The sequence below is a fragment of the Camelina sativa genome, chromosome 11, assembly GCF_000633955.1.
Source record: "Camelina sativa cultivar DH55 chromosome 11, Cs, whole genome shotgun sequence".
Lineage (NCBI taxonomy): Eukaryota > Viridiplantae > Streptophyta > Magnoliopsida > Brassicales > Brassicaceae > Camelina > Camelina sativa.
In genome coordinates, this window is record NC_025695.1 from 40,028,243 (window position 1) to 40,040,237 (window position 11,995).

Below are 11,995 nucleotides of genomic sequence, written 5' to 3' on the forward strand. Positions count from 1 at the left end.
TCCGTTTATCATCATCCCAGCTTTGTTCAGCACTTTATGTGGATCAGATCCGTTCTACATCAAATACACGTACCAATATACCATCGTTCAGTTCCGTTGTTTCCTTTATAAAGAAGATTTGAAGGGAAGAAGAGTAATCTGGTAGAGGATGTGCATCCAGTTGGCATTCCTTGGACCAGGAACATTTCAAGATCATACCAAATTTGTATCGCTTGTACCAAAAACTGTTATTTGAGCATCATTAGCATAATTTAAGTACTTGGTGCACCTAGAATTTCATAGACACATAATGGTTGACAAACTTCGAAAAAGCGCGGGCTGACTCGGAGACCTGGGACCTAAATGAAGAGGTAAACACAGAAATTATTATGAACATTGATCTAAGGTCGAAAACAGACACCAGATAATGTTATTAACCATGTACCTATAGAATTTCAGAGACACAAGAATGTTGACAAATCAAAAACATTTGCAACAGCAAAGTAATACACAGATAAAGAGAAAAGAGCAATAAAGCTTTAATGGCCTTACCCGTAGACAGTGGCCTTAATGGGTTGGTGTATGAAAGAAACACTTATATAAATTGATTGATTTATGATTGAACTAAAAAGAAAAATAAGAAGCTATTGTTCCCAAATGAGAAATCAAAATTGAGTTTGGGCTTAAGACCATTATGTTCATACTCTATATCAAAAACTCCAAATGTTGACATGATCAGCCTCATCGGAAACAAAATTATGAAGATAAGATTAATGGATTAGATTGTGGGTTTAAGTGGAACAGACAATGATGACATAAAATAAAAAGAGTTTATAAAGTCAGCATGAAGTGGATCTGCTAGTTTGGTGCCACGGCACCAAAATGGTTTAGGTGAATCTTCATGACAAAAAATAGTTGGCCTTAAACACGCACACTTTGAACTAAAGTGGTTTTAGTTATTAACACAACATCTCGTTGACTAATCAAATTCTAAAAGCTATAAATATAGAAGACCATGTAAATAAGAGACGAACAAATGTCTGAAATGGAACACAAAGAAACAGAGCCACCTCGAAAACAATTGAGACAGCCTCCTTCTGTTCCTTTCATATGGGAAGAGAGGCCTGGCTACCCCAAGAAGAATTGGCAACCTTCGTTAGCCACCTTCGTGCCTTCTCCTCCTCCCCTTCCCCCACCTGTCCCAGTCCCGGTTAAGCTGGTCACATCGGTTCCTTTCCGTTGGGAAGAAACGCCTGGAAAACCTCTCCCTGATTCCTCAAATGACCCACCTCAGCTTCCACATCCACCATCAGAAACCACTACGACAACTCCATTACCGCCTCCAGTTCCTGTTCCGGTTAAGCTGGTTACTTCAGTTCCGTTCGATTGGGAAGAAACGCCTGGACAACCATACCCTTGTTTTGCAACTTTTGTTGATTTCAATCCATCTGAGCCGTTGGATCAACCGCTGCCACCTCCTCCCATGTACGGTGAGGTTGAAACCAGCAGTGATATTTTTGATGACGCAAGCAGTGATTCCTTCAGCTCTGTGCCGTCTCTATTAGCAACAAACCGCTCGGTTTCGATATCCGGTACTGTGGTGGCAATGGATGATGTTGATGACAATCTGAATAGAGAGACTACCTCATTGCCATCGTCGCCAACTTATGAATCTGATGACAGTACGAGCAGTTACATGACTGGAGCTTCCAGTCTTGTGGGAGCTTCGTTCTTGGAAAAGCTTTTTCCACGTCTTCTTCCATCAGAAAAGGTCAAAGCTGCTGATTCTGAGGACGTTAAGGTTTCTACTCGTCCGTTGCATGAAGAAGTTAAGCCTACTACAGAATCCGACAACATGAATATTGGTTTTCCTGTGAGGACGCCACAGACACTTGGGGAGCTAATAATGATGAGCCGAAGGAGAAGCTATATGAGAAGAGCTGTTGAAATGAGAAAGCAGAAGAATCTTTACACGGTAAAACTTTTCTCATAGTCTCTTCCAAAGCCATCACGAAAAAAATATTACGATTCTAAATTGTTGACACTTGCCTGGATAAAACTAGCAGGAATTTACAAAGAGTGGAGCTGATAGCTGTTGCCTCTTTGTGCCGGGCATCAAAATGATAGAAGGACTTGAGTGGAAAAAATACCAACCGAGGTTGAAGCTCATTTAGAAGAAAACTCTTTACAAAGGTCCTCACAATTTGCATCCCCAAACATTTCAGAAGTTGTTTTCTTTTTTTTTTTCATAGACAAGAAACTTGTAAATGCAGTATAGTAAATTCGAGGCGATTGAATGCCGTACTCTTTTGTGGTGTAGAACACGCAACTCATATCATTTATCTCTTTCTTATCTTCTAAAATCTTTAACAAACTTTCCAAAACAATATCTATCGATAAAAAAAACAATACCGCACTAACCAAAAAATCAAATTTTACCTCAAGATCTAATTGATTCAGCAAGCTGTCTGATCCTGTCCATAATCACTGGGATATCTTCATCAGCTAAAGCGGTAAAACAACACCTAAACCAACCCGGTTCTATACAAAAACAGGCTGTTCCTGGAGTAGCATTAATTTTAGCAACAGTTAATAGCTTCTCAAATAACTCAAGTTCTCCTTTCTCACTGTAGGATGTCAGTAAACTGCTCATGTCAACCCAACAATACAACCCGCCACCACTCTCAGCACAAGGAATCCCTAATTGCTTCAAACCTTCAACGAATCTAACATGCTTATCCCGGATCCTTTGCCTGTGCGCTGTCATGTATTCCTCAATAAATCTTACATCCGATAGCAGAGAGATAAGTATCCTTTGGACTGGAACTGACACTGATGAAAATCTCATCAGCTTCTTCGCTGCACTTACCACGTCTTCATGAAAGGAATAGATGACTCCAGCTCTAAAACCAGGAATTGACAAGTCTTTTGATAAGGCATAGATGATATGAACCCTACTCTTATCAACGTCACCAGAGTCAGCGATCTCTGCCATGCTAACAAACTCTTTTTCCCCGTAAACAGAACCAGCAAAGATTTCATCATAAATAACATGAATATTTTTCTCTTGAGCAAATTTCAAAATATCATGAAGCGTCTCCCTCGATAGTATATTTCCAACAGGATTTGATGGGTTTGAAAATAGGATGCCAGAAACCTTGCTTCCTCGCTTTCTAGCCTGATTAAAAGCTTGTTCCAGTGCGGAAACCGTTACTGTAAAATTGTCAGAGCTACGGCAGTGTACTGGTATAAGCTCAACTCCTGTCCGAAATTTAATATCCCTCTCGAAGCTGCAAAAATTCAATCCCCTTAGTGTATCACATAGAAAGAGAAGACTGGTTGAATGATGAATCAAACACTTCCATCAGATAATAAAAAGCTAAGAAGTGAATGCTAAACTTACCCTGGATAATATGGCGTCGGAATCAGAAAAGCATTTCCATGATCAGCCAAGCAAAAGGCCAACACTTCGATAGCAGGAGTCCCACCAGCTGTTATAACCATCTTAGAAGGGTCAAATGACACCTTACCTCCCATTATCCGTGACATGAAATCAGCAAAAGCCTAAAAAACATGAGAAAATAGAAGAGGCAGTGAGATTCAATTCAGTGTTGTGACAATGGACACACCATCAAGCAAATTCCAAAGAACTAATACAGTTCTGTAGTCAAAGCAAAGAGCACTACAAAATGGTTATATCTACACTTACCACTCTGAGTTCCAGCAATCCTTCAAAAGGTTTATACATAGCGATACTACTAATATCGAATTCACCATCACCAGATTGCATTATCGACTCCATCAAATTCTCAGACATCCATCTCTGAAGCAAGTCAAAGCACAGCTACAAAAACTCACACACACAAAAAAAAAGCAATCTCCATGAATAAGTTTCTTTAAACAATCACAAAAGATCAAAAGAGAATCACAACACTCACCGTACTCTCAGCCAATCCAAGCTGAATAATCCCATCTGTATTCGTAATCCGATCGTACGGATCCGTTTTGACTCTCTCCAATCCAATATAGTAAGGCGAATCGGGAGGTTTCGCCACAGGAACAGCACGAGAGGAGACTCTAACTCGTCCGATTGAGTTTCCGCGGGAGAAGAGATTAGACCGTGACGACGTTCTCGGTAACTCCGTCGGGTCTGAGGGAGGAGGACGGCGTCCTTTCAGGTAAAGCTGGAGAAAGTAAAAGAGACAACAAGGGATGAGAGAGCCGACGAAGAGACCGCCACGGCCTTGGATTACGCCACGTAGAGGTACTATCAGCCTCATCGGAAACTACTCCGCCTGAGTTGCCTCCGGCGTTGAAGAGATTCGAACCGTTCGTTGAGAGTAACGAAGTGGAGAGAGAGAGAGACAAAAATGTGTGGCAAAGTGTTGAATAAATACAAAAGTTTTGAGATAGATTGGCAAATTACTTTTGAATATTAGGAATTTGTCTCTACGTTTGTAAAGTTAACTAAACAGCCCTTTTAATATTGGTGAAATTATTGAAAGATCCCAAGAGTTTTGAAAATAACAATCAAACCCCTGATAATGATCCAAAACTTCGTCCGAACTTGACCTTTATGGAAGCATTCAGNGATAGCAGGAGTCCCACCAGCTGTTATAACCATCTTAGAAGGGTCAAATGACACCTTACCTCCCATTATCCGTGACATGAAATCAGCAAAAGCCTAAAAAACATGAGAAAATAGAAGAGGCAGTGAGATTCAATTCAGTGTTGTGACAATGGACACACCATCAAGCAAATTCCAAAGAACTAATACAGTTCTGTAGTCAAAGCAAAGAGCACTACAAAATGGTTATATCTACACTTACCACTCTGAGTTCCAGCAATCCTTCAAAAGGTTTATACATAGCGATACTACTAATATCGAATTCACCATCACCAGATTGCATTATCGACTCCATCAAATTCTCAGACATCCATCTCTGAAGCAAGTCAAAGCACAGCTACAAAAACTCACACACACAAAAAAAAAGCAATCTCCATGAATAAGTTTCTTTAAACAATCACAAAAGATCAAAAGAGAATCACAACACTCACCGTACTCTCAGCCAATCCAAGCTGAATAATCCCATCTGTATTCGTAATCCGATCGTACGGATCCGTTTTGACTCTCTCCAATCCAATATAGTAAGGCGAATCGGGAGGTTTCGCCACAGGAACAGCACGAGAGGAGACTCTAACTCGTCCGATTGAGTTTCCGCGGGAGAAGAGATTAGACCGTGACGACGTTCTCGGTAACTCCGTCGGGTCTGAGGGAGGAGGACGGCGTCCTTTCAGGTAAAGCTGGAGAAAGTAAAAGAGACAACAAGGGATGAGAGAGCCGACGAAGAGACCGCCACGGCCTTGGATTACGCCACGTAGAGGTACTATCAGCCTCATCGGAAACTACTCCGCCTGAGTTGCCTCCGGCGTTGAAGAGATTCGAACCGTTCGTTGAGAGTAACGAAGTGGAGAGAGAGAGAGACAAAAATGTGTGGCAAAGTGTTGAATAAATACAAAAGTTTTGAGATAGATTGGCAAATTACTTTTGAATATTAGGAATTTGTCTCTACGTTTGTAAAGTTAACTAAACAGCCCTTTTAATATTGGTGAAATTATTGAAAGATCCCAAGAGTTTTGAAAATAACAATCAAACCCCTGATAATGATCCAAAACTTCGTCCGAACTTGACCTTTATGGAAGCATTCAGAACACAGTACATCAGCATTTAATCACTACATATATCTGTCAATTGAAAGGTTCTTATATCAAAACTAAAAGGTGATAAACTTTTGTATTGAAAATCTTAGGAAAAAAATAATATCAGACGGCCTGAGAGGGGTTGCTGCTGTGCCAACCTTTAGCGCAAGGCGGTATTTCCATGAACTCGTCAAACTCATTCACGTGAACATCGCAGCATTTCCACTGCACAAAGAAAACATTGATGTAATTAAACACAAACTCAATAAGGGTCATAAGAAGCTGACTGAGAAAAGATAGGGTGTTACGCACCCCTTTCACTCTGTCGTGGAAGACAGGAGGACCTGGATGATAGCTACATGCAGTCTCGTGATTGTCTCTCTCTTTGAACGTTTTGCCACATCCTTTGTTGTTGCATACTTGCGGTTGATTAATGTCTATAACAACTTTTTTAATTGGAGGTGCTATGGATTCAATCTTTTCTTCTTCTTCTTCTGCTTGTACTGGTGTGTTCAGGGTCTGCTTGGTCTGTTCTTTGGGTTGGGAGGCTGTGTGAGTGATAAAGGATACAATGTAAGATAGAGAGTTCCTGTAACGAGAATTTTAGACCAGAGAGAGAGAGTAAAGATACCAACCATGGTCTGAGCAGAAGAAGCCTTGCAGGCATCTGGAGCAAGAGTTTTTTGATGCAGCATTGGCAACTGGAGATGAAGTAGGAACCGTGATAGGATGTTTTGGAGCCGGTTTGGCCAGGACTGGTTTCTCAGTTGTGTGCTTACCTGTTTTACATCTTCATTACAAAAAAGTATTAGTGTTGTTTGCATTACATGAAAGAGATAGCGTAGCTTATAATAAGATGATCAAAAAGGCAATACAATTAGTACCCAGGAATTTCCAAGAACAAACTGAAATCATGACTTCTTTGCTTGCAGCAGCTCCACTCTTTCATTCCGTCATGAAAAAACGGCTGCGAGTTTTGAACATTCATCATAGCTTTAATTTCTCTGATTGTGAAACAAAAAGCTCATAATCATAAACAGTAATTTGAAGAGTATATATTTGACTTACTCCCTGCTTGAACAAAAACCGGTAGTTGGTGAAAAGAAGATCCCCAGCCACACCGGAAAAAAAGAACATGAATTACAAATAAAAAAGCTCGAGAAGGCCAAAAAGTTGTAGACGCAGCAAGCATAGGTCGGTTAAGCTACCAAACAAAGCCAAAAGGTCTATTCCTTGTACATAGACACAATCATAGTTTTGTTTCCTTTGTATCAAGTTGTTCTAACGAGGCTCACTTAGGGTTCACTAAATTTAAGCAGTGAGTTTTTTAAATTTGAAAATTAGAGAATCAAAAAAGCAGTTCTCAAGGCTTCCACTTAATTACACCTATATGAATCTACAGCTAACCAAAACCTAATCTAACACTTCATCTTCTTCTCAAATTCACACATGATAAAAATAAATCCACAGAGCTCCGATTAAAACCCAAAAGTGATCCGAATTGAACTAATCAATGAAAAGGGGTTTAAGGAGAAAACTCAGGGGAAAGAGTTGTTGGAAAAGAAAGAGAAGACGTACAGAAGCATGGAATTGACAAGAACCTTCGGGATTATCGTCATCGGTGAACATGGCGTTGCAGCCAATACGTTGGCACTGAAGCTTCTTCGTTCCCGATCTTACTTCCATTCTCTCAGTGGACCAGATTCGTGAGATAGTTTTTTTTTGGGAGTAGAATATAAAATCAACGGAGCTAAGAATATATATATATATATATATCTCGCGAGAATTACAAAGTTTATAATTTAATCTAAATTATATAAAGTTTGTAATTAATCTAAAATTCCTTACCAAAAAAAAAAAAAAAATCTAAATTAATTTAAATTTTTATCTATGAAAAAGTAATAATTGACCCATTTAGAAAATACTAAAAACCCTAAATATTTTAATTTCAAAATATTAAAACCCCTAAACATTTAAGCAAATCAAAGGGGAACCGGTACAAAATTCTATAGATAATTTCAATACTAGTCTCACTTAAATTTGGAAACCAGAACAGTAGTACGAAAAGCGATGAAGTATATTAGTGACCCGAACAGAACCGGTTAGAATTTTTTTTTACTCTCGATTAGTGACCCGAACCTAACCGGTTTCGAAGAATTTAGAATCTCTCTAATGAATCCACCACCAACTCTGTGACGTGAGGCTACAACACTCTCCGATTGTTTCTGGCGACGATCTTGAGGCTGAGTGGCCTGCTCTCCGAATCAGAAGCTTTCTATGAAGTTTATTATCAAGTTTATTAAGTCTTTTAAAGTGTTTTATCATCAAGTTTGAAGTAGTCAAGTCGTAGGAATGTGGCTTCCGAACATGTAGGAGTAATTGAATAAATTGCAGGTTTTTTAGGAAGTAGTGCTGAGTTATAGTTCTACTATAAATCCTTTTCCTATAACTCTTTAATTTTAATACAAGAAGCCTTTCAGTTTTTTTCTCTTAGAATTTCGACTTACAAAGATTACAAGTGGTATCAGAGCTTGTTACTAATCTGAGAGAAACGATGGGTGGCAAAGACGTGATGATCGTACCAAAGCTCGATGGCGACTACGAGCATTGGGCGATGCTGATGGAGAACTTTCTCCGGTCAAAGGAGTGGTGGGATCTGATAGAAACCGGGATTCCAAGTCAGGAGAGGGGAACCGTTCTGTCACGTGCACAAAGAAACGAGTTGCAAGAGAAGATTGCGGAGAAGACAGTAACATATCACAAAGTGAAGAATTATCTCTTTGCCTCAATTGACAAGAAGATTCTGAAAACGATTCTCAAGAAGAACACAACTAAGGAGTTATGGGAATCGATAAAGAAGAAACATCAATGGAATGAGAGGGTGCAAAGTGCACAACTACAGAGGCTGAGAAGAAACTTTGAGGTCCTTGAGATGAGGTATGGTGAGACGATAGAGGAGTATTTCGCACGAGTGATGGAGGTTGCCAATGATATGCACAATCTTGGAGAAGACATGCCCGATCCGAAAATCGTTGAGAAGATTCTCAGAACTCTTGCTGAGAAGTTCACATACATAGTATGTGCAATTGAAGAGTCTAAAGACATCAAGAGCTTGACGGTAGATGGTCTACAGAGTTCCTTGATGGTTCATGAGCAAAACATGATCAAACATGATGGAGAGGAGAAAGTTCTGAAGATTGGAGATCAATGGAAACCGATCAGAGGTAGAGGCAGAGGAGGATACCTAGCCAGAGGAAGAGGCATAGGAGGTTATCTAGGGAGAGGCCGTGGTAAAAAACATGTGGAGTGTTTCAAGTGTCATAAAATGGGACATTACAAGTCTGAATGTCCAGATTGGGACAAGGAAGCAAATTATGTCGAGATGGAAGAAGACTTGCTTCTGATGGCACGCATTGAGGAGGTAAAAACCGAAAAGGAGCAGGTTTGGTTCCTAGATTCAGGCTGTAGCAATCACATGTGTGGTTCAAAGGAATGGCTTATTGAGCTTGACAATACCTTTCAAAGAAATGTGAAGCTGGGAGATGACAGGAGAATGTCTGTAGACGGAAGAGGAAAGCTTCGACTTGATATCAATGGAAGGATCCAAGTAATCTCAGATGTCTACTATGTACTCGGACTGAAGAACAATCTCTTTAGCGTGGGACAGCTGCAGGAGAAAGGACTAAGAGTCATCATTGAAGATGGAGTGTGTGAAGTGTGGCACAAAGAGGAGAAGAGAATGATTATGCACTCAATAATGTCAAAGAATCGGATGTTCATAGTCCTTGCTGTTGTCAGAGATGCAAAAGAATCCGAAGAAGGTTGTTGCCTACAGATGATTGAGAAGACAAACAACTTATGGCATAGAAGATACATACATCTCAACAACAAAGGCTTGAGCTCGCTAGCAGAAAAGAACATGGTGGTTGGATTACCAAAGCTGAGTCAAGAAGCAGAAGAGGCTATATGTGATATCTGAAGCAGAATCGAAAAAGCATCCCAAAGCAAAGCTTGTGGAAATCAACTCGTGGGCTCCAATTAGTTCACACTGACATAAGTGGACCAATCACTCCAATCTCTGAGAGTGGAAAAGGTACATCATCAACTTCATAGATGATTACAGTAGAAAGTGTTGGACTTATCTCTTGTCAGAGAAATCAGATGCTTTTAAAGTCTTTAAGGAGTTCAAAGCTGGTGTAGAAAGGGAATTAGGAGAGTTGTTGGTGTGTCTACGCACTGACAGGGGAGGAGAATTCAATTCTAAGGAGTTTAATGAGTACTGCAGAGAGTATGGTATCAAACATCAACTCACAGCTGCATATACACCGCAACAGAATGGGATTGCAGAGAGGAAAAATAGAACAGTCATGAACATGACACGGTGTATGATGTTAGAGATGGGGGTTCCAAGACGTTTCTGGCCAGAAGTTGTCCAATATGCAGTTCACATACTGAATCGAAGTCCATCAAAGGCACTAGGAGATATCACACCAGAAGAAAAGTGGAGCAACCATAAACCATCGGTGAGTAATCTCAGAGTATTCGAGAGCAGTGCCTTGTACCATATGAAAGGCGCATCAAGCTTGATGAGAAGAGTATCAAGTGTGTATTGTTCGGAGTGAGCAAAGAATCAAAGGCTTATCGTCTCTACAATCCAGCAACTAAGAAAATGGTGATAAGTAGAGACGTTCACTTTGATGAGGGTAAATGTTGGAACTGGGAAGAAAAACAAGAAGAGAAAGAATTTGCGTGGGATGATTCTGAGATCGAACTAGTGGGAGAAGAGAATGTAGAAGGAGAAAATCAAGTTGGGGAAGAAGAAAATACAATGGCAGAGGAAGCTGAACCAATTGCAGAAGCTCAAGTTCCTGTCAGAGAAGGATCTAAGAGGGATATTAGGAGACCAATGTGGTTCAAAGACTTTTACACTAGAGGGGCTGGTTTCTTGGTGACAGAAGAAGAAGGAGAGATACTAGCACTGTTCATAGAGGATCCTAAGAGCTATGAGGAAGCAACACAAGAATAAGTGTGGAGAAAAGCAATGGAAAAGGAGATTGCTGCAATAGAAGAAAACAACACATGGGAACTAATTGAGTTGCCAGAAGGAGCTAAGGTGATCGGAGTAAAATGGGTGTTCAAAACCAAACTCAACGAGATGGAGAGATTGATAAATTCAAGGCAAGACTGGTTGCAAAGGGCTATCATAAAAAAGGAGTAGACTTTCATGAAGTCTTTGCACCAGTTGCAATATGGGATACTATAAGAGTAATACTGAGCAAAGCGGCATAGAACGGTTGGATTGTTTACCAACTAGATGTTAAAAGTGCTTTCTTACACGGAAAACTGATGGAGGAGGTCTTCGTAGAACAACCAAAAGGGTTTGAGGTTAGTGGAGAATCAGAGAAGGTTTATAGATTGAAGAAAGCGCTATACGAGATGAAACAAGCTCCAAGAGCTTGGTACAGTCGCATTGAAGGTTATTTTCAGAAGGAGGGCTTTGAAAAATGTTACTGTGAGCACACACTGTTCGTCAAAAGGGAAGGGGAGCACTATCTTATTGTAAGTCTCTATGTTGATGACCTCATTTATACGGGGAACTTAACTAGGATGCTTGAGGAGTTTAAAGGCTTAATGATGAATGAGTTCTCAATGACGGATCTAGGGAAAATGAAGTACTTCTTGGGAGTGGAGGTTGTTCAGGATGAGAAGGGGATATTCATAAATCAGAAGAAGTATGCAGCAAAAACTCTACAGAAGTACGGGATGGAGAAGTGCAATGCTGTTAAGAATCCCATGGTTCCAGGTCATAAGTTGAGTAAGACATGAGCAGGAGAAGAGGTGAATCCCACGACATTCAAGCAGCTTGTTGGTAGCCTCAGGTATTTAACTGCTACAAGACCAGATTTGATTTACTCAGTAAATTTGGTTAGCAGATACATGGAAAGTCCGAATGAGCAGCATATGGTTGCAGCGAAGAGAATTCTGAGATACATTCAGGGAACACGAGATTTTGGTATTCAATACAAGTATGGAGGAGAACAGAAGCTGGTTGGATATGTGGACACTGATTATGCAGGTGATGTTGATAATTTTAAAAGCACTTCTGGATACGTCTTTATGTTGGGAGGAGCAGTGGTATCATGGGTGACGCTGTCTACCACAGAAGCAGAGTTCGTGTCAACAGCTTATGGAGCTTGTCAAACAGTTTGGCTCAGGAATGTTCTGTCAGAAATCAGGTTTGAACAAGAGGAAGGAGCAGTTCTGTTCTGTGACAACAGTTCCACTGTAAAGTTGTCAAAGAATCCGGTGCTACATG

General features: G+C 40.3%; 4 protein-coding genes across 5 annotated transcripts; 1 reads left to right on the forward strand and 3 right to left on the reverse strand.

Moving 5' to 3' along the window:
• Nucleotides 880-2,325, forward strand: LOC104725672 (formin-like protein 7). The gene is made up of 2 exons (XM_010444371.2): nt 880-1,954; nt 2,046-2,325. Exons 1-2 carry the CDS (start codon nt 1,016-1,018, stop codon nt 2,151-2,153), a joined length of 1,047 nt encoding a protein of 348 aa, XP_010442673.1. The 5' UTR covers nt 880-1,015; the 3' UTR covers nt 2,154-2,325.
• On the reverse strand, nt 1,834-4,364 carry LOC104725671 (probable aminotransferase ACS12). 2 transcript variants are annotated; one of them, XM_010444370.2, is made up of 5 exons: nt 3,918-4,364; nt 3,689-3,823; nt 3,383-3,543; nt 2,419-3,269; nt 1,834-1,919 (listed from the first exon to the last, which is right to left on the reverse strand). In XM_010444370.2, exons 1-4 carry the CDS (start codon nt 4,257-4,259, stop codon nt 2,420-2,422), a joined length of 1,488 nt encoding a protein of 495 aa, XP_010442672.1. In that variant the 5' UTR covers nt 4,260-4,364; the 3' UTR covers nt 1,834-1,919; nt 2,419. The 2 variants fall into 2 exon arrangements, with proteins under 2 accessions (XP_010442672.1, XP_010442671.1); XM_010444369.2 differs by lacking the exon at nt 1,834-1,919 and having other exon boundaries at nt 2,313-3,269.
• On the reverse strand, nt 4,475-5,486 carry LOC104728803 (probable aminotransferase ACS12). Its single transcript, XM_010447732.2, has 3 exons — nt 5,038-5,486; nt 4,809-4,943; nt 4,475-4,663 (listed from the first exon to the last, which is right to left on the reverse strand). The coding sequence occupies exons 1-3, from the start codon at nt 5,377-5,379 to the stop codon at nt 4,475-4,477; spliced, it is 666 nt and encodes a 221-aa protein (XP_010446034.1). The 5' UTR covers nt 5,380-5,486.
• Nucleotides 5,645-7,426, reverse strand: LOC104725673 (cysteine and histidine-rich domain-containing protein RAR1). Its single transcript, XM_010444372.2, has 6 exons — nt 7,258-7,426; nt 6,748-6,750; nt 6,564-6,646; nt 6,315-6,469; nt 5,992-6,227; nt 5,645-5,904 (listed from the first exon to the last, which is right to left on the reverse strand). The coding sequence occupies exons 1-6, from the start codon at nt 7,363-7,365 to the stop codon at nt 5,803-5,805; spliced, it is 687 nt and encodes a 228-aa protein (XP_010442674.1). The 5' UTR covers nt 7,366-7,426; the 3' UTR covers nt 5,645-5,802.

Coding starts and splice junctions, on each gene's coding strand:
- LOC104725672 (XM_010444371.2), top strand. CDS start 1,016: ATGTCTGAAATGGAACACAAAGAAACAGAGCCACCTCGAAAACAATTG. Junction 1,955..2,045: donor AGCAGAAGAATCTTTACACG/GTAAAACTTTTC, acceptor TAAAACTAGCAG/GAATTTACAAAGAGTGGAGC.
- LOC104725671 (XM_010444370.2), bottom strand. CDS start 4,259: ATGAGGCTGATAGTACCTCTACGTGGCGTAATCCAAGGCCGTGGCGGT. Junction 3,824..3,917: donor TTGGATTGGCTGAGAGTACG/GTGAGTGTTGTG, acceptor GAGTTTTTGTAG/CTGTGCTTTGACTTGCTTCA. Junction 3,544..3,688: donor GATTGCTGGAACTCAGAGTG/GTAAGTGTAGAT, acceptor CATGTTTTTTAG/GCTTTTGCTGATTTCATGTC.
- LOC104725673 (XM_010444372.2), bottom strand. CDS start 7,365: ATGGAAGTAAGATCGGGAACGAAGAAGCTTCAGTGCCAACGTATTGGC. Junction 6,470..6,563: donor TTGTTCTTGGAAATTCCTGG/GTACTAATTGTA, acceptor TTTGTAATGAAG/ATGTAAAACAGGTAAGCACA. Junction 5,905..5,991: donor TCCACGACAGAGTGAAAGGG/GTGCGTAACACC, acceptor TTCTTTGTGCAG/TGGAAATGCTGCGATGTTCA.